This window comes from Macaca thibetana, chromosome 16, assembly GCF_024542745.1.
Source record: "Macaca thibetana thibetana isolate TM-01 chromosome 16, ASM2454274v1, whole genome shotgun sequence".
Lineage (NCBI taxonomy): Eukaryota > Metazoa > Chordata > Mammalia > Primates > Cercopithecidae > Macaca > Macaca thibetana.
In genome coordinates, this window is record NC_065593.1 from 3,300,812 (window position 1) to 3,322,627 (window position 21,816).

The 21,816-nt window shown below is 47.0% G+C and overlaps 1 protein-coding gene across 3 annotated transcripts in view; it reads right to left on the reverse strand.

The window, feature by feature from the left end:
- GID4 (GID complex subunit 4 homolog) overlaps positions 1-21,799 on the reverse strand; it is a 33,227-nt gene extending 11,428 nt beyond the window's left edge. The window contains exons 1-4 of one of the 3 annotated variants that reach the window (XM_050763451.1): positions 21,169-21,783; positions 15,583-15,642; positions 6,416-6,523; positions 1,044-1,145 (exon numbers count right to left, since the gene is read on the reverse strand). In XM_050763451.1, the coding sequence (XP_050619408.1) occupies positions 1,044-1,145; positions 6,416-6,523; positions 15,583-15,642; positions 21,169-21,606 (708 nt within the window). In that variant the 5' untranslated portion in view covers positions 21,607-21,783. Of the gene's footprint in view, positions 1-1,043; positions 1,146-2,556; positions 3,322-6,415; positions 6,524-15,582; positions 15,643-21,168 lie in introns of those variants that run through there. The other 2 variants (XM_050763449.1, XM_050763452.1) reach the window with 2 other exon arrangements.
- Positions 21,800-21,816: the final 17 nt, after the last annotated feature.

The window sequence follows — 21,816 nt, forward strand, 5'->3', positions numbered from 1 at the left end:
TTCTCCCAGGTTCAAGTGATTCCCCTGCCTCAGCCTCCCGAGTAGCTGGGACTACAGGGGCGCGCCACCATGCCCAGCTAATTTTTTTATTTTTTAGTAGAGATGGGGTTTCACCATGTTGGCCAGGATGGTCTCGATCTCTTGACCTCATGATCTGCCTGCCCTGGCCTCCCAAAGTGCTAGGATTACAGGTGTGATCCACTGCGCCCGGCTGATTCCCACTTCTTAAAGTGGTAAGCTATGCAAAGTAAAGACCGGGAAAGGCAACTCAAAATGATTCATCTTTATGAAAGCTGCCAAGATTTCAAGATAAAACAACTTTTTCCCTACAGACTGGGGACTAGGGGTTGGAGGTGGGTGTATGTTCTCAAAGTTATTTAACAAACTGGCTTCCTGATTTTGCTATTCTGGGGCTGTAAATATCACGTTATCAAAGCAGGGAGCACAAATGATCTTGCAGCTAAAAGCCAATCCATCAAATCAGTCAGGTGGGGCTCTCTGAGCACTGCTGAGTCAAAAACTCGCGTTCCATTCCCGGTCCCTCATTTCCTGAGCTGGAGGGAAGTAGAGGAGGTGAGACTTTCCTGACCTCTGGGAAAAGGATGTGGTGGAGGGGACCCGGCCCACGGATGGTGTTTAAGCCCATAGAGGGATCTGACTAAGTTCAAAGGAAGTTTGGCTCTGCCTTGAATCCAAAGAACACTTGGAGTGATTCAACCTGGGGGTTCAATAAGATTCTTGGGTGGGAAAAAGGAAAAGGAGAAAACAATGTTAGAGGCAGCCACCTAGGCCCAAATCCACTTGCTACCCACCAAAAGCACAGCAAGGAGGAGCTGTCTGGGACATCAGCAGTTAACCAGTGCGTGCCCTGGAGCTGTGCCCACTTTTTATAGGTGTGCAAACACCCTGCCATGAAGACTTTGCCATGACAACCAGCTGTGATGAGCACTGGACATGGGGAGCCCTTGGTTAGAGTGGGTATGTAGGTGCAGTACAGGGCCTGGCTTGTTGGGAGTCTGAGGGGCCACCTGGCGGGACCTTACCTTCCACCTCATGAAGACGTAGTCTCCATTCTTCAGCTCTTCATAATCAAAGTCATCTGAGTTAAATGATTTTGCATACTGATAAAAAGCCAGAAACTTGCCCTGAAAGCAGAAAAGAGTGTGTGCCAATTGACTGAGAGAAGGAGAGGCTGCTCTCAGAACTATGCTTATGTGCCCAGGTACACTCACCTTCCCAAGGCATGAGAGCTGGAGATGTGGCTCCCAAAAGGGCAGCTAAGGCCAAGTAACAGATGGGACCCCATGGTCACCCCATTGAATGCAGACTCAACCCTGGGGCAGATACTTGGACTCCAGCTGAGGCCCCACTGCCCTACGCCTGCCTTGTTAACATGGCCGAGGAAAAGGCCAAAGGATGGGAATGGTGAACAGACAGACAAAATAAACAGATGAAAACTAAGAACAATTAATGAGAAGACCTCTGCAAGTAAATCCAAAGTAGCAAAAAGAGCCACGCAGAACAGCTTAGAAACAGCCTGCCCAGCCTCAGAAAAGAGGGCTTTGTGAAACTTGTGTCTCTGCATGATCTAGGGGCTTGGGCCAGCTAGCTAAGTAGACACTAGATACATGTGATAGCCTTGTCCTTCAATATCTGTGAGGGATTGGTTCCAAGACCCCCATGAATACCAAAATCTGCAGATGCTTAAGTCCCAGATATAAAACAGTGCAGTATTTGCTGATAACCTACACACATCCTCCTCTATACTTTATAGCATCTCTAGATTACTTACAATACCTAATTTGATGTAAATACTAAGTGAATAGTGGCTATACTGTATTGTTCAAGGAAGAATATCAAGAACAAAAAATGTATACATCTGCCAGGCGCAGTGGCTCACACCTGTAATCCCAGCACTTTGGGAAGCTGAGGTGGGCAGATCACGAGGTCAGGAGATTAAGACCATCCTGGCTAACATGGTGAAACCCTGTCTCTACTAAAAATACAAAAAAATTAGCCAGTTGTGGTGGCGGCTGCCTGTAGTCCCAGCTACTTGGGAGGCTGAGGAGGAGAATGGCTTGAACCCGAGAGTAGAGCTTGCAGTGAGCCGAGATCGCGCCACTGCACTCCAGCCTGGGCAACAGAGTGAGACTCTGTCTCAAAAAACAAAAAAGAAAAAGAAAAAATCTATATATCATCAGTACAGATGCAATTTTTTTTTTCAAATATTTTCAAACTGTGGCTGGTTGAATCCACAGATACAAAACCCACATATATGGAGGGCTGACTCTACATTTACAACAGGAGATCAGGAATAGGTTACAAAACTGCATCTTATGATCCCATTTTTAAAAAAGACAAAAAACAAGTATACACTGTATACCCAAAAGAGATTCAGGAAGAGGTTAACAGCATTTTAGTTTTAGGTGTTGCCATAGATTACTCCTTTTCCTCCAGCTTTTCTATTTTTTCAAATATTTTTAAATAAGCATGTGTTAATTTGATAAGAAAACATCTTAAACAAAAAATCAAGATACAGAGATACTAAGTCATAGATTTTGTCACATAGATTTATTTTATTATTATTTTTTGAGACAAAGTCTCGCTCCTGTTGCTCAGGCTGGAGTGCAATGGCATGATCTCAGCTCACTGCAACCTCCGCTTCCCAGGTTCAAGTGACTCTCCTGCCTCAGCCTCCTGAGTAGCTGGGATTCCAGGCGTGTGTCACCATGCCTGGCTAATTTTTATATTTTTGGTAGAGATGGGCTTTCACCATGTTGGCCAGGCTGTTCTCGAACTCCTGACCTCAGGTGATCCATCTGCCTCGGCCTCCCAAAGTGCTGGCATTACAGGCGTGAGCCACCACGCCCAGTGTCACATAGACATTTTTATCCTATGTAGACTGAATATATGGAATCTTGACTTTACAGCACTAGTATAATAGCAACTTAAATACCACTAAGGAAAATCTGAGGGTGCAATACAATATCTCTGATTCTAGTTTATAATGAAAAAATGACAGCCTAGGTGAAGTGTATTCAACATTGTAAATCTCAGACAAACCCAGGTGTAGTACAGAGCTCCAGGAATCCCACGTGGGAACCTGGGAGTCCTCCATGAGTGGGGAAAGTTAGGGGAAATGCTGAGTACTAAAAAAGCAGCCACAAACTGCTGGAGGAGGAAGCACTCCATAGGCTCAGCTCCCTGGCTCAACCACACCTCACATGCCAGTACCAAGGGTGGCCTTCTTAGTTCCTCTCTCACCCAAAATGTTTCAATCCAGTCTAGCAGAGTCTGCAGACCCAGATCTCTTCCAGTGTCCTAATGGAAGTCAATGGGAAAATTAAGAGTTGCTTTCCAAATATTTAATTTGTAGTCAACCTAGCCTAAAACCGAGTGTCACTGGGCTTCGAAGACTTTGCTTTTTGCAGGACCAATATAAAATGGAAAATAGAGTTGAATGGGAGAGAAGCTGTGGTTTACTACAGGGAAGAACCTTCTACTCTGGTGCTGTACAGGACGGGAAGGAGCCATCTTGTGAGGCAGCAAGCCATGCAGGAAGAGCCTAGCGCTGGGCAGAGGTGGGTGCAGATGGTACCAGGGAGCCCTTCCAACTCCACCTGCTGGTACCCAGCACCTTCATACACCACTTGGGCTCCCCCAACCTTCTGGATACTCAGGTTATGTGCATTCTCTTGTATCACAGAGAGACACAAATGACTCTCTAGCTATTGATGTCCATTTGCTACAACAATCAAAATGTACAGAATTCAAAAAATGCTCTAAAAAGCTCAAGTTTAAATTTAAATTTAACTGAACCTCAGTATTTGATCGATCTCCTTTTCTTACTCAAGTAAAAAACAGCTTGGGGCTGGGCATGGTGGCTCACGCCTGTAATCCCAGCACTGTGGGAGGCCAAGGCAGGTGGATTACTTGAGACCTGGAGTTCAAGACCAGCCTGGCCAGCATGGCAAAACCTTGTCTCTACTAAAAATACAAAAATTAGCCAGGCGTGGTGGCGCACGTCTGTAATCCCAGCTACTCGAGAGGCTGAGAGATGAGAATCACCTGAATCTGGGAGGCGGAGGTTGCAGTGAGCTGAGATTATGCCACGAACTCCAGCCTGGGTGACAGAGTGAGACTCTGTCTCAAAACAAAACCAGGCTGGGCGAGGTGGCTCACGCCTGTAATCCCAGCACTTTGGGAGGCTGAGGTGGGCGGATCATGAGGTCAGGAGATCGAGACCATCCTGGCTAACATGGTGAAACCCTATCTCTACTAAAAGTACACAAAATTAGTCGGATGTGGTGGCAGGCGCCTGTAGTCCCAGCTACTTGGGAGGCTGAGGCAGGAGAATGGCGTGAACTCAGGAGGCAGAGCTTGCAGTGAGCCGAGATTGCGCCACTGTACTCCAGCCTGGGCGACAGAGCAAGACTCCATCTCAAAAAACAAACAAACAAAAACAAAACAGAATAAAACAAAACAAAAACCTCCAAAAAAGAAAAACCAAAAAAACAGGTTGGGTGCAGTGGCTCACACCTATAATCCCAACACTTTGGGAGGCCAAGGCAGGAGGATCACTTAAAACTAGAAGTTCGGCCGGGCACGGTGGCTCAAGCCTGTAATCCCAGCACTTTTGGAGGCTGAGACGGGTGGATCACGAGGTCAGGAGATCGAGACCATCCTGGCTAACACGGTGAAACCCCGTCTCTACTAAAAAAAAAAATACAAAAAACTAGCCGGGCGAGGTGGCGGGCGCCTGTAGTCCCAGCTACTCAGGAGGCTGAGGCAGGAGAATGGCGTGAACCCGGGAGGCAGAGCTTGCAGTGAGCTGAGATCCGGCCACTGCACTCCAGCCTGGGCGACAGAGCGAGACTCCGTCTCAAAAAAAAAAAAATAAAATAAAAATAAAACTAGAAGTTCAAGACCAGCCTGGGTAACATAGTGAGACTGTCTCTGCAAAAATAAAAGAAAATGAGCTGGGTGTGGTGGAACATGCCTGTAGTTCTAGCTACTCAGGGTGCTGAGGTGGGAGGATTACTTGAGCCCAGGAGGTTGAGGCTGCAGTGAGTTATTATCATGCCATTGCACTCCAGCATGGACAACAGAGCAAGACCCCAACTCTAAAAAAATTTTTAATAAAATAAAAAAATAAAAAACATTAGTAAGCAAAGCAATTGATCTCTAGTGAGGTGAACTCAAGACAACGGTCTGCGGGAGTTCTCTCCACAGACTGCTGTGCCAGAACCAGGGGAGAGTTTAGACAGCCAGGTGTGAGAGGCAATGGGAAGAACGAGTTCTAGAATCTTCACTACTGACACAGCCATTTCTGGTTGGTTTACGGAGGGTAAACCCATTGATCTTCTCCAGTGTTAAACAAAAATTCACCATCACCATGGTCAACTAAAGCAAAAGGTTACTAGACAGGCTGAGAAACTGATTTTTTTTTCTTTTCTTTTTTTTTTTTTTTTGAGACGGAGTCTTGCTCTGTTGCCTAGGCTGGAGTGCAGTGGCGCGATCTCGCCTCACTGTAAGCTCCGCCTCCCAGGTTCACACCATTCTCCTGCCTCAGCCTCCCGAGTAGCAGGGACTACAGGCACATGCCACCACACCTGGCTAATTTTTTGTATTTTTAGTAGAGATGGGGTTTCACTGTGTTAACCAGGATGGTCTCGATCTCTTGACCTCATGATCCACCCGCCTCAGCCTCCCAAAGTGCTAGGATTACAGGTGCGAGCCACCGCACCCAGCCAAGAAACTGATTTTTGAAGACACGGTACTTATATGACAACCAATGAAAAGATCCCAGGACACTAACTCTGAGTTGTCTTGAAGCACTCACTACCGCTGAGTGAGAATGCTCTACACTTGACAGTTAAAAAGCAGGGGCAGCAGGATTTATAGGGGTATACTTAAGACAAGACTATACTTGTCTGTTAGGAGCGAGGATAAAAAGAAACGATGTGGCTCTGCCCTGATAAGCCAGCGGGAGGGCAGATTCCCACAACGTCATCTCCATCTAATGCCAGCCCCGAAGCCAGAGGTCATCACTGCATGTTTCACAGGGTTTTCCCCAAGCAGAGGTGATTTGAAAGGAACAGTGGACAGAAGATAGACAAACAGGTGGGAAGGATAGGAGGACACTGTTAAGATTCTGATAGCTGAGCAAAGTTCTGGCTAGAACTCTGGGGTTGCTATCATCAGACCACCATTTGCTATTTAAGCAGCAGGTCAGATTGTATTTAAACTCTTCTCATAAGGAAGATGGAACAACTGAGGTCTGTGTGCGGCGCAACCTTTTACTTGGCTGCAAAGCCCCAATAATACCAAATAAGGGACAAGGTCTCTGGCTCCCAGCATTTCTTCAGTTCTCTAGCAGCCCCTGGATGACACAGCGCAGATCAGACTTACTCACCCAGTGTTTCCGATCAACATCTTCATCTGCATCCCACTTGCGAGTTAAGAAAGGGTGTTTTTTGCTGATTATTTCTCCTTCAAAGAAGGTCGTAAGGGTTGGATACTCCTATGGTAAAACCCAAATATCAAAATAAGATGGTGACTGAGAGTTTTTAACCTTTTTACAAAGGAAGAATCAACTTTGCTTTAACTTCTTTCCAGTACCTTGACACCGCTACCTGACAACCCAAACCAGAGTTAGATCCAGCCAGTTTGCCAACAAGCTGTGGCAATGGACCTGAATCGAAATCACCCAGAGAATGAAGGGTTTCCTGGATTTTGCCAGCAGCAGACAGCCCTTCTCTGACTTCACTTGTTATGTGCTAGTCTCTTAGAAAAGAATTTGGATGTTTCCACAAGTAAATTTTGAATATTCTAGCATACAAAGCAGATCATAACTTAGCAGATTTTACTTTCCAAGGTTAGAACCAAAGAGGCTCCAAAATCCCTGTGCTTACCACTAAGGCTCTCTCAAACCACTGGTTCTCCAACTGGCTCAGTCATTTGTCCCTTTTATACCAATTCTCCAAGGTTCCAGGGGTGGATTTTGGGGTAGAATACCTTTTTTTTTTTTTTCTTTTTTTTTCTTTTTTTTTGAGACGAGGTCTCGCTCTGTCATCCAGGCGGGAGTGCAGTGGCCGGATCTCAGCTCACTGCAAGCTCCGCCTCCCGGGTTCACGCCATTCTCCTGCCTCAGCCTCCCGAGTAGCTGGGACTACAGGCGCCTGCCACCTCGCCCGGCTAGTTTTTTGTATTTTTTAATAGAGACGGGGTTTCACCGGGTTAGCCAGGATGGTCTCGATCTCCTGACCTTGTGATCCACCCGTCTCGGCCTCCCAAAGTGCTGGGATTACAGGCTTGAGCCACCGCGCCCGGCCAACCTTTTTTTTTTTTTTTTTTTTTCCCTGAGACAGTCTTGCTCTGTCGCCCAGGCTGGAGTACAGTGGCACAATCTCGGCTCACTGCAACCTCCTCCCACACCCTGGGTTCAAGCAATTCTCCTACCTCAGTCTCCTGAGTAGCTGGGATTACAGGTGGCCGCCACCACGCCCAGCTAATGTTTGTATTTTTAGTAGAGACGGGGTTTCACCATGTTGGCCAGGCTGGTCTCAAACTTCTGACCTCAGGTGATCCACCCGCTTTGGCCTCCCAAAGTGCTAGGATTACAGGTGTGAGCCACCGCACCCAGCCTAGAATACCTTTTATTTTGGCCGGGTGCGGAGGATCATGCCTGTAATCCCAGCACTTTGGAAGGCTGAGGTGGGAGGATCACCTGAGATCAGGAGTTCGAGACCAGCCTCATGAACATGAAGAAACCTCATCTCTACTAAAAATACAAAATTAGCCAGGCGTGGTGGCGCATGCCTGTAATCCCAGCTACTTGGGAGGCTGAGGCAGGAGAACTGCCTGAATCCGGAGGCGGAGTTTGCAATGAGCCGAGATCGTGCCATTGCACTACAGCCTGGGCAATAAGAGCAAAACTCTGTCTCAAAAAAAAAAAATAATTAAATACTTTTTTCAGTGTTCTATATGTTCAGAGAAACTTTTAGTAATGAACTATAGAAATGGTCCCTGAAGGTAGTCTTAGAATACCTTGATATATAGGGATACATTTAATTGTCACATGAACTAAGAACAACTTATATGAGGAAAAACACATGAACTAAGAACAATTTCTATGAGGAAAACATATGTAAATCGTGTCTGAATGTAAAAACCATGCCGTTGAAAACATAAGCAAGAAGCCATGTGCTGGCTTGGGTGCTTTGTTAATTGCTCTTTGTTCATGTGTTAGTAAGTAGGCACCAATGATTTTCAAAAAGATTAATAAGACAAAAAGTTAACACCGTAAAAAGTCTACAATTTCCCTGCATTTGTAGAAACCAACCAACTACCCGCCCCTCAGGCTACCTTGCCAGCCCCTGGTGTCTGCCAGGAGCACGGTTATGACAGTCACTGGCCTGGCAAACCACAGATTACAGTCCTAATGTCGAGGACTGCAAAGGGCCCATGTTTTTCCTTCAGATCAGATGTAAGCCCCTCTTATTCTGCATCAAACACCTCGTTCTGATGGCTTTGCCACATCTACCAAGCTGGCCTCCATGTAGTGCAGGACCTTCCTGAGAGAGGCTGCCACACTAAAAGCCACTGGCGCAGAGGCTCCCAGGAAACAGAACATCACCACCACCACCAGGAGGCCTGCTTTAGGATGATACCGTGGAGGGAATCTGTTTCCTTAACAGTGAACCTAAAATATGATAAATCTAACACTGCTCCTGGCTGGGCGCGGTGGTTCAAGCCTGTAATCCCAGCACTTTGGGAGGCCGAGACGGGTGGATCACGAGGTCAGGAGATCGAGACTATCCTGGCTAACACGGTGAAACCCCATCTCTACTAAAAAATACAAAAAACTAGCCGGGCGAGGTGGCGGGCGCCTGTAGTCCCAGCTACTCGGGAGGCTGAGGCAGGAGAATGGCGTGAACCCGGGAGGCGGAGCTTGCAGTGAGCTGAGATCCGGCCACTGCACTCCAGCCTGGGCGACAGAGCGAGACTCTGTCTCAAAAAAAAAAAAAAAAAAAAAAAAAATCTAACACTGCTCCAAATCCACAAACCCCCTATCCTAACACTGTTGCTGGATTCTTCACATAAATATTTAAATACACAGACTGAAAAAATGAGAGAGGAGAAATTTTCCTAAATGTAAACCTAATTTTTAAGGTATAAGCTAGCTTTTTTTTTTGGGGACAGAGTCTCGCTCTGTTGCCCAGGCTGAAATGCAGTGGCACGATCTCGGCTCACTGCAACCTCTGCCTCCCGGGTTCAGGTGATTCTCCTGCCTCAGCCTCCCGAGTAGCTGGGATTACAGGCGCCCGCCACCACGCCCGTCTAATTTTTTGTTTGTTTTGTAGAGACGGGGTTTCACCATATTAGCCAGGATGGTCTTCATCTCCTGACCTCGTGATCCGCCTGCCTCAGCCTCCCAAAGTGCTGGGATTACAGGCGTGAGCCACCACGCCCAGCTGGTATAAGCTAACTTTTAATTATAATCTGTTCTAGGAAAGACTACTAAGGAAAAAGTTTTCAATAAATCAGCATTTGAATTTGATATTTTAAACTAGAAGCTTTTTTTGTTTTTTTTTTTGAGATAGAGTCTCCCTCTGTCACCCAGGCTGGAGTGCAGTGGCACAATCTCGGCTCACTGCAACCTCCGCCTCCCGGGTTCAAGCAATTCTCTGTCTCAGCTTCCCGAGTAGCTGGGATTACAGGTGCCTGCCACCATGCCTGGCTAATTTTGTATTTTTAGTAGAGACGGGGTTTCACCATGTTGGCCAGGCTGGTCTTGAACTCCCGACCTCATGATCCACCCGCCTCGGCCTCCCAAAGTGCTGGGATTACAGGCATGAGCCAACTAGAAGCTATTTATATTATCAAGCTTTAATCTTTTTTTCTGAACTTCCCTGAAAGGGATAGGATGAAATGATAGAGGTTTTAATACAAGGCCAAGCCTGGTGGCTCACAACTGTAATGCCAGCACTTTAGGGGGCCAAGGCAGGAGGATCGCTCGAGCCTAGGAGATCAAGACCAGCTTGGGCAACATAGTAAGACCTGGTCTATATTATTAAAAAAGGGAGGGGTGGGGAGGAGGTCCTAATACGATTAAAACACTTATAGTTTAAATCACTAGTTTTCCTAATGAATAATTCTGCGCTGACTTCTTTGTAAACATACTTTAGGCAGTATATCAGGGTGACTACAGGGCACCCTCAAACTTTGAGAATTAAATAAAATAAATACCTAATAAATGAGATTCAGTGTGTACAGAAGTCACCGAAAAGATAAAATATTCTCAGAGCAGGAACAGGAAATTCAAGCACTTTATTACAGCCCAATGAGGGGTAATTTATAGAGCAGACGAAAAAACCATGTCAGAAGAAAGGATATCAAGAAATGAGTAGGAGAGGCAGCAAAAGCAGGAGTGAGCATCCCGTGGTGAGTCTGGCTGTTGTCAGCCATTTAAGTCCCCCAACTAATCCTCTCACTGATTCCAGGCTCACCCAAAACTCTCTGGTGATGGGTACCACGACTTTCCATGTAGATCTGTCTTCTGGGGGACTAACATTCAATTGGCCGATAAGTCAACAGGAACTTCTGGAACACACAGGAATCTCATACTATGACAAAACCTGGCACTTCTGTTTCTGAGAGTTTTGGTAGGTGTGACCTGTCTCCCTAGTTCAGCACAAGTGTAGTACAACTTCAGCTGGAGCTTCCAATCCTTCCAAACCCAAGTAATGAGTAAATGGGGGGCCTGCCCATAGGTCCCCAAAGGCTGGGTTCCCAGGTACCCCCTGAAAGCTGCTGGTTCCCCAGAAAGTTTGCCTCTCTTGACTGACGGACGGCTCAAAAGTGCAAAAGGAATGTTATTTGACATTTATTCTTTACATTTCCAGAATTTCATTTCCAGAAGGCATCAAAACAAACTTTAAAGCTCTGTTTTGCAATGTGGCAATTCCTCAAAGAGCTAAAAACAGAACTACCATTGGACCCAGCAATCCCATTATTGGGTATATACCCAGAGGAATATAAATCATTCTACTATAAAGACACATGCATGCAAATGTTCACTGTAGCACTATTCACAACAGTAAAACATGGGTCAACTTAAATGCCCATCAATGACAGATTGGATAAAGAAAACGTGGTATATACACACCAAGGAATACTATGCAGCCATAAAAAGAAATGAGATAATGTCTTTTGCGTGAACATGGATAGAGCTAGAGGCCGTTATCCTTAGCAAACTAATGCAGGAACAGAAAACCAAATACCACCCTTGTAAGTAGGAGCTAAATGATAAGAACTCATGGGCACAAAGAAGGAAACAACAGGCTCACGCCTGTAATCCCAGCACTCTGGGAGGCCGAGGTAGGCAAATCACCTGAGGTCAAGAGTTCGAAACCAGCCTAGCCAACATGGTGAAACCCCATCTCCACCAAAAGTACAAAAAAATTTAGCCCAGCGTGGTGGTACACATTACCTGGGAAGCTGAGCAGAACTGCTTGAACCTGGGAGGCAGAGGTTGCAGTGAGCGGATATTGCACCACTACAATCAAGCCTGGGCAACAGAGCGAGACTTCATCTCAAAAAAAAAAAAAAAAAAGAAGGGAAGAACAGACAATGGGGTCTACTTGAGGGTAGAGGATGGGAGAAGGGAGAGGAGCAGAAAAAATAACTATTGAGTACTAGGCTTAGTACCTGGGTGACAAAATAATCTGTACAACAGTTATATAGTTATAACAGTTATAAACCGTGACATAAATTTATCTATATAACAAACCTGCACATGTATGCCCAAGCCTAGAAAAAAAAAAAAAAAGCTGTGCTTGTTTGTGAATGTGAGATGTGAGGTAGCTAAGAGGCCATTTATCTCCTTTTTTTTTATTTTTTGACACGAAGTCTCACTCTGTTGCCCGGGCTGGAGTCCAGTGGCAGGATCTGGACTCACCACAAACTCTGCCTCCCGGGTTCAAGTGATTCTCCTGCCTCAGCCTCCTGAGTAGCTGGGATTACAGGTGCCCACTACCACGCCCAGCTAATTTTTGTATTTTTAGTAGAGACGGTATTTCACCATGTTGTCCAAGTGGTCTTGAACTCCTGACCTCAGGTGATCCACCTGCCTCAGCCTCCCAAAGTGCTGGGATTATAGGCGTGAGCCACTGTTCCTGGCCTATCTTCATTTTAGTAGATACTTTTCCACATTGTATACATGAGGAAGACAACTACTATGACTAAAACCCAAATTATAGTTTAATTAAATTAAAAATTTGATATTTTGCCAGGCATGGTGGCTCATGCCTGTGATCCCAGCACTATGGGAGGCCAAGATGGGTGGATCACGAGGTCAGGAGATCGAGATAATCCTGGCTAGCACAATGAAACCCTGTCTTTACTAAAAATACAAAAAATTAGCCAGGCGTGGTGGCAGGCACCTGTAGTCCCAGCTACTCTGGAGGCTGAGGCAGGAGAATGGCGTGAGCCTGGGAGGTGGAGCTTGCAGTGAACCGAGATCACGCCACTGCACTCCAGTCTGGGCGACTAAGCGAGACTCCGTCTCAAAAAAAAAAAAAAAAAAAAAAAAGTTATCACATAGTTGCACAACTTTGTGAATACACTAGAAGCCAATGAACTGTATACTTTAAATGGGTGAAATGTATGGTATGTGAATATATCTCAATAAAGCTACTAAAAAACATTATTTAAAAAGAATTCTTCTACATCTAAGGCCTGAGCAGGACTTGCTTTAACTCAACCCCTGCAGCAGCATAATGTGGTTTATTTATTGCTCGAGCAGGAACAGGCAACTCTGGGGAGGGTATGTGCTCATCAAGGCCACGCCATCTGCAGAGGTTCTGTTAAGAGCCTAGGGCTCCCCTTGGGTTAGCCCCCAATGAAGGGCCATTGTCAATGCCCCCTCCTCAAAGGAGCCTGACTGCTGCTCTCGACAGGGGCTTCCTAAAGGAAGGGCTACTTGCTCCCAAAGGAGAGCTCAATGCCATTAGCATTTCTGTATACTTCTTCAAGATTTCCAATGCTACTTACCATTTCTGTGCAGCTTCTTTTTTTTTTTTTTGAGACGGAGTCTTGCTCTGTCGCCCAGGCTGGAGTGCAGTGGCCGGATCTCAGCTCACTGCAAGCTCCACCTCCCGGGTTTACGCCATTTTCCTGCCTCAGCCTCCCGAGTAGCTGGGACTACAGGTGCCCGCCACTTCGCCCGGCTAGTTTTTTTTTTTGTATTTTTAGTAGAGACGGGGTTTCATCGTGTTAGCCAGGATGGTCTCGATCTCCTGACCTCGTGATCTGCCTGTCTCGGCCTCCCAGTGTTGGGATTACAGGCTTGAGCCACCGCGCCCGGCCTCTGTGCAGCTTCTTATCACTCAAATGACTGGTTTTGGAGTCAGCATTAACATTCCAATGTCTTACACACTTGCTGGTTTCCTTATGACATTCAGTGTTTGTGTTCTGCACCCAGTTAACTAATGTATGTGGCTACCTGAAAGTTGAGCATATTCTGTTTTAGGATCTTTTCTCCTACCACAAAAACAAAGGCTGGAATCCTGTATTTTGCTATCATTTCTACTCCTACTTGATTTGATACAATTCTCGAGTTAAATAAGAAATACCTTTTGTCTCAACAACAAACTTCTTAGGAGATCCTCAATCAGTCAAGCTTCTAATAGAAAAGCAGGAGAACCAGATAGGAACCAGGAGCCAGAAACCTGTCTTAAGACTGAGGCTCGTCAGGACTTTATAAGAGAATCACATATTAGTATCATATTCGAGTCTGTCATTTTCTCTAACACTCCCAGAACAAGTCCACTGATTGTCTTAGAGCAGGACTTTTTTTTTTTTTTTTTTTGAGACAAAGTTTCGCTCTTGTTGCTCAGGCTGGAGTGCAATGGTGCAATCTCAGCTCACTGCAACCTTCACCTCCTGGGTTCAAGCGATCCTCCTGCCTCAGCCTCCTGAGTAGCTGGGATTACAGGCGCCTGCCACCACGCCCAGCTAATTTTTGTATTTTCAGTAAAGACGAGGTTTCACCATGTTGACCAGGCTGGTCTTGAACTCCTGACCTCAGGTGATCCACCCACCTCAGCCTTCCAAAGTGCTGGGATTACAGGTGTGAGCCACCATGCCTGACCCCAGTATTTTTTTTTTTAACGAGAGAGGATCTTCCTAGGTTGCCCAGGCTGGAGTGCAGTGGCTATTCACAGGCATAATCACAGCACACTGCTGCCTTCAAATCCTCGCCTCAAGCGATCCTCCAGCCTCAGTCTTCTGAGTAGCTAGGACTACAGGCACACACCACCATGCCTGGCTAATTTCTTAAAAATTATTTGTAGTGACAAGGTCTTGCTATGCTGTCCAGGCTGGTCTTGAATTCCTGGCCCCAAGTGTTCCTCCTGCTTTGACCTCCCAAAATGTTGGGATTACAGGTGTGAGCCACAGCACCCAGCTTGGAGCAGGAATTTTTAATTCTCAATTTCACAGATGAGAAGACTGAAAGAAGTTAAAGGTCACAGATGGAGGAAGGGGCAGCAGAAGAATGCCACCCCAGTTCCTTTCCACTGTCCCATCTAGCACAGCACTCCATCCAAATACTGCTGGGTCATCAGACCATGACAGCTGACAAAGGCCAGAGGCCCCCTGCAGCTAGGTCCGGCCTGGGCATTCCCAGCATTCACAGGGCCAGTCTAGCTACCTCCTTCCACTTCCTGTTTCCTTGCTAATGGAAAAGGAAGGATGCTCCTCCTTGCTTTCTAAAGTCCCAGGAATTCTGAGGTTTAAAAAGTTGCTTCAAAGAAAAGAAAATACTCTGCACAGCAGGTACTTCTGCTGGAAACTAGATGGTCACTTTCCTTTTTTTTTTTTTTTTTTGAGACAGGGTCTTGCTCTGTTGCCCAGGTTGTAGTGCAGTGGTGTGATCTTGGCTTACTGCAACCTCTGCCTCTCTGGTTCAAGTGATTCTCTGTGCCTCAGCCTCCCAAGTAGTTGGAACTGCAGGTCCGTGCCACCACACCTGGCTATTTTTTTTTTTTTTGTATGTTTAGTAGAGATGGGGTTTCACCATGTTGGCCAGGTTGGTCTCCCTACCTCAAGTGATCTGCATGCCTCGGACTCCCAAAGTGTTGGGATTACAGGCACGAGCCACTGCGCCCAGACAGTAACTTTTCATTGTTCCTATGAACTAAGAGGTTTAAGGAACTTAAAATCTCATTATTTATAGGACTGATGCTTATCTCAGAAACCGTTAAACTTATGATGAGGGTGGTAGCTATATTCTTATTATTTTTTACCCCAAAAAGGGTTAAAAATAAAATCAATAGTGTTGGTTGTGACGATTTTGACATACTCATAAACTCTTCTTTAAAAGATTTGTGAATCTGTACAATTCTCAACAGGACACACTGAAACTGTCTGCTTTATGTTCCCTATACAGTAGCAATGCTCAGGAGTAGTCTGCTTTAATTAGGCCTCAAAGAGTTGAGACCGCCTGCCCTTAACCCCAATGAGTCTGCGGAGCCTCACACCACGGACTTTCCAGCGCTGGTTTGTGTGAGTACTTACCTCAGTAAGGCCTTTAATCTTCAAGTACCCACAAAGGTAAGAGTTCCCCGTGTCCACGTGCTGAAAAGAAAGGATACGCAGCCTGTTACAAATAGATAAACTTACTAGGGGACATGCAGGAGGGTACTCTGGAAATCCTGTGAGGCCAGACTAGTGGTCAGTGAACACCTGGCGCGGCCCAAGGCTCATCCAGCCTCTGGGATCTTGAGAAGTTCTCCCTACACACATGCCTGTTCTGCTGAAGCAAAGTGATCCCAAGACCCTCTCAACTTCCTTCAGCTGAGTATCTTGAGACTGAAGTGCCTTTCTGGAATGGGGTGCCCACTCAAATTCATTTTCTGTGCTATCTTCAACACACGCCTCCCGGTCATCTAGAGACCCTGAACACTGCTGGGTACAGGGTCTCTGTCTCTGCCTGTACACATGGTGTCATCCCTAACCTCAGGCTTGACTTTCTTTCTAATGTCTTTCAAGCCTTTTTCTATTTCTGTGTTGCTCAATCATTGTTCTAGGAGGTCTGCTCCTCTTCTAGTTTTTACACTAAATATCATCCTGCATTATTTCTTTATGAAATGGGCAGATTGTTCAGAAATGGCGTCCTATAAAGACTTACATGGTATAAACTTCAGTTATGAACCAAAATGCCAACCAAAACTCTGACTATATTGTGAATGTCCACTCTGTGCATTTTATATATGAATGCTGTGTTTCTTAATGAAAAGAGTCAGGAGCCTAAAATAAATAGAAATAACAGGCATAGTAGACTGTGAGATTTAGCAGTCACCAATTACTGGTTGCTGAGACACTGCCGGATACTTACCCAACAACCAATTTCCTCCTTTTTCATGCTGGCAGGGCCCAGTTTTTGCTCTGGTACCTACCTACCACATAAGACTTGGTCAACCTGATGGATCTAAGGCACACAGGTGTCCCCATCCCCTTGCAAGTCATGTGTTTAGGGGTCAGTGACCCATTTCTGGCCCATCAGATGTGTAAGTCTCCTGGGTGTATCTGTGAAAAATCCCTGGCTTTTGCAGAGGCGCATGAGGAAGAAATGGCTTTTTTGTCCCCTGGTGGTGACAGTATCTGCATGGAGTGCCCAGTCCTGGGGCAGACATGTAGACAGCAGGTGAGAAATAGGCCAGGAAATGCTGAGGATGGTAGTATAGAAAGATGGAAAAAACTGGGCCCATCGTAGGTCTCTGAATTAACCAACCTGAAGCCACGTCACCTCAAAACTCCTCCTGATGTGAGATTTCACTCAAATCTATACAGACTTGTTCTGAATAGGGAGTTTCAGATTTCATGACAACTGGATTCACTTACAAGTTAAACCCTTGAATTAAAGCAAACCAAGTACAAGGGTACCTGCGGTACACTGAGATTTTAATGGTAAGTGAGGTCTTATTTCAAGAAATTAGAATAGTTTTGTGGCATTTATCGCATTTATGAGCTTGATTACTTCCAATTATACCATAAACCAAATAGCAAGCCATGCTTAAAAACTGTAATGAACTTAGTCAACCAGATGATGTCAGTACCAAAGCAAATGGACTTCAATGAAGCCAAAGTGCCTTCACAGTTTGGTGCTGGTGACAAAGGTATTCCCTGTGAAAACTGCCAAAGCATTGTAAATATCCTCATTTGCTAACCTTGCCATTGGACATTATCTAAAACAGCTAATCCACACTAACATGGTTCAGCAAAGAACTTTTATTAAAGGACACATAATTCTAACCTGAGTCTTTAAATTTCATGCATGCAATTCTCATTGAATTCAATATAGTTTGGGGTTTTGCAGCTGCTGGAAATGGTATCAGGTGGCAAGAATACTTGCTAATAAGATTAAAAATTGAAATGTAAATTGGCTAACATTTTGCATGGATTATCACATGCTCAAGAATCAGAATTTCAGCTTGGCCTCCATTCAACCAAGTGTCTCTCTATTTCTGCCCAAATTGATCTTGATAATGGTTGGTGAACTCAAACACACCACAATGCATACAGCTTTTGCCAAATGGCAGGCGAGCATCTCAAGAAAGATAACAGGGCACATGTTTAGCAAGAAGGTCTCACAGCACAGCTGTGTCCAACGGCTGCTCTTTTAAATATTCCTTTCACAGCGACCAGGCCTCCCTTCTATTGCTGGCTTCTTAGATGGCAGAGGAGCAAAGAGAAGTCACAGTAAGTTGGGGGTGGAGAGGAGACCCAGTCAGAAACTCACAAAGCTTTGAGGAACTCTTTAAATTAGAATCACAAAAAAGAAAATGCTCCAAAACAACAACAACAACAACAACACAAAAAACACATGAAAAGATGCACAACATCACAGTAATTATAGAAATTCAAATCAAGACTACAATGAGAGACCACTTCAAAAACACTAGGACGGCTACAATAAAAAAGATGAACAGTGAGTGTTGGTGAGGATGCGGAGAAACTGGAACCCTCACCCACTGCTGGTGGAAATGTGAAACAATGCAGGGGCAGTTTCTCAAAATGTTAAAACAGAGTTACCATGTGACCCAGCAATTCCACTCCCAGGTAGTTATCTACAGAAATGAAATATACTCCACATAAAAACTTGTACATAAATGTACATAGCAGTATTATTCATAGTAGCCAGAAGTGAAAACAACCCAAATATCTATCAACTGATCACTGGATAAACAAAATATTGTATATCCATTCAATGGACAATTGTTACAATGAACAATGCAATATAAGTGCTGATACATATTACGATATGGCTGAACCTCGAGGACATTATGCTAAGTGAAAGAAGCCACTCTCAAAGGGACAAATACTGTATGATTATATGAAATGTCCAGAATAGACAAACAACAACAAAAATAGATGAGCAGTTGCCTAGCATTGGAAGGGGGGTTATGGCTAAGGGTTACAAGGTTTCCTTTTGGGGTGACAAAAATATTCTAAAATTAGGTTGTGGTGGTGGTTAAACAACTGTGAATATACTAAAAACTACTGAATTGTACACTTTAAATAAGTGAATTATATCTAAATAAAGATACAAAAAGAAAGAAAAGAAAATGAGAAGAAACAAAAAGAAGCTGAGTTATAAAAGGCAGAAGTAAGTCTAAGAAGGCTGTGTCTGACAAACTAGTCCTGGCTGAAAAACCAGATGATGGGGCAATTCACATGCCACTGACTAGTCGTGATGATGACCAAGCAGCTCACCAATCCAGATGTAGGGCAGCATTCATTGGCATGACCACCACCCCCACCATCAGACATCCTACTCAAGTGGCTCCCAGTCATCCACCAGGTTTCTGCTCTGGGCTGCCTGAGACCTATCAGCCCTGCCCCAACTCAACCACAGCTTCCACTGGTTCATGATTCTTCTGAAAGGAGCTCAGAAGTGACACCTTAATGATGGAAGGGAGCAGCAGTTGCTGCAGTAGCCAAAGCAGACTCCTCTTTGATGCCTGGCTATCCTGCCAGTTGTCCCCTACTACATCAGAAACCATCAAACTGAGCAACAGGGACAAATCCAAGATCATTCCAAACGTGACCCACCCAGGGATCTCACCTCCAAAATTCTATGATTAGGTGTAAAACAAACCAAAAAACCCCAGTACCTTCATACTCGACTCTCACATTTTAAGAAAAAGAGAAGAAGATCACCGCATTAGGCATACAGTTATGAAGATAAAAATATTTCAGCCACAATCGTTTTTCCATTATAATAAATATCGTGGTTCATGATAGAACTTTACAGCCCAAAGATATGATTAACATGATGATGCTGTTTCAAGTAAGCAGAGAAGACGATTTATTCCCACAAAGCAATATGAGAATAAAAGAGTGATGAGTGCTCTGCAGTTAGCAGAAAAGGGACCCTCATTGTCTTTTGGATGGGAGACCTACTCTTCAGAAGTGAAACTAAGATTTGTTTTAACTGACCAAAAGGAGAGCTTGAGGAACAGATATACGGTACATTCCACCCTCACACCCGGGGGGCGGGGAGGGGGGCAGTGGGGCAGCACACAGTGCCTTTCAGAGGGACAGGTGTTTGGAGGGGCTTCTGGGAACAGCCTGGCAGACAAGGTGTCAGACTAAGGAAAAAAGGGCAAAGGAAAGGGGTCCTCGGGCAGGCAGGGGTAGGTATAGAGGAGGAAGAGTTTAGTAGGGAAGGGAGATAAAAAGGAGTATTCATGGTGGCTCAAGTCTGTAATCCCAGCACTTTGGGAGGCCAAGACGGGCGGATCACGAGGTCAGGAGATCAAGACCATCCTGGCTAACACGGTGAAACCCCATCTCTACTAAAAATACAAAAAACTAGCTGGGCGAGGTGGCGGGCACCTGTAGTCCCAGCTACTCGGGAGGCTGAGGCAGGAGAATGGCGTGAACCCGGGAGGCGGAGCTTGCAGTGAGCTGAGATCCGGCCACTGCACTCCAGCCTGGGCGACAGAGCGAGTCTCCGTCTCAAAAAAAAAAAAAAAAAAAAAAAAAAAGGAGTATTCACCACTGCTACTCCATTTCAGCTGGCAGAAAGTGTCAAGCCTGAGAGGAGTGAGGTGTGGGAAAGGCCCAGACAGGTGAAGCTGTACTTCCGAAGCTGATCAGGGACTGGCAGCAGGTATTTAGGAATCCAGGTCAAATGGGGGGAAGCGACTGGACATGAACTAAAATTGGGTGAGTTAGATTTCCCAGTACGTGGGTACCAGAGACTGAGAGGAAGCCCTGTGCCGCTGAGAACAGTTAAGAATAGGAAAGAGGGTCCCCTGGAACCAGGATCAGGCAAGACGAAGGTATGGGATGGGGGAGTCTGGATAGAGGCCAGGAAGACTGGGAAAAGACCGCAAGTGGTCCCAAAGCAGGGGCAGGAGGCCTGGGGGTAGAGAAGCTGGAAGGAGTTGGGTGCCTGGACCATGAAAAGACAGAAGCAGTGAGTGGAACAGGGGACCCAGGAGGCAACATCCCAGCAGACTGTGAGCGGCACTCAGGGAGTGAGTGCCTGGTCTTGAGGTGGGGCCAGGGCCTGACCAGTCAGTTGTGGGTTAGGCGCTCCCCCGTCTGGGGGTCTGATGAAGCCCTCCTAAGGAGATCTCAGGAGCAGAAAGACCCCAGGGTCTGCGGATTCCTGGGACTGAGGAAGGGGCGGGAGGGCATGTCTCAGGTCTGAGAGAATCTGACATGGGCCCAGACACGGGGAGGGTCCCGAGTCTGGTGAAACCAATGGAGAGTGCTTCAGGGTCTGAAAAGGGCTGGTGGCAGTCCCTGATCTAGGGACGACAGGTCATGGGGAGGAAGGACCCAGGCCTTTCCCTAGTCATGAGGGGCTTCCGGATCCCAGACGGGCCGGTCACGGGCTTCAAGTCTGGGAGTGTTCGGGGTCCGCCAGGAGCCGGTCACGACGGGCTCCGGGTCCGAAGGGGCAGATCAGGGCTGGGGCTCGGAGAGTGTGAGACACAGGCTGGGCAGGTCCCGGGTGGGAAGCGCCGGGTGCAGGAGGCCCCGGCGGCGAGGGCCTGTTCCGCGGCTGCGGGCTCGAGGAGCCGAGGCGGGCACGGCCCGTGAGCGCCGCGAGGAGGCCCTCGGGCCCCGGCCCGGCCCGGCGCTCACCTGCAGCACCACCTCTACGTCGTACGAGTTCCCCTTGCTCTTCTGGTGGCCGCGGAACTTGGAGCCGCTGTAGAGCAGACTGGTGGCCACGCCGGGCTGCTGGGTGTTGATGGGCGGCGGCGGGATGAGTGAGGCCGCGGAGGCAGCCGAGGCACCGGCCGGCGGGGGACACTCGGTGCGGACGGGCATCGCGGGGTCCCCCGGAGCCAGGGCTGGGGGGAGTGGGAGAGGAACCGCCGCCGCCGCGCGGGAGCCGAGGAGGGTGGCGGGGAGGGAGAGGCCGGGGCGCGCACGCGCGGGGTGGGGGCGGGAGGGGCGACCACCCGCCCGCTGCCTGCGGACCAAGCGCTCTGGCCGCCACCGGGACCCAGGGACCTGCGAGCAGGGCCTCCCAGTCCTGAGCTGGGTCCCCCTCCCGACTTGCCCTCGCGCACACATACACACACAGAGACACTCACAGACACACTCACACACGCACACACACACACCCCGCCCCTTCCGATTGGCTCGGGCGAGCCTCGGGGGCGGGAGCAGGCTCACGCGGCGCTTCCGCCCATTGGCGGGAGGAGAAAACACGTGGCGGGGTGCGCGAGCGGCCCGCTGGGACTTGTAGTTTCCTCGCCGAGGCGCGGCGTGGAGGGGGCGGGG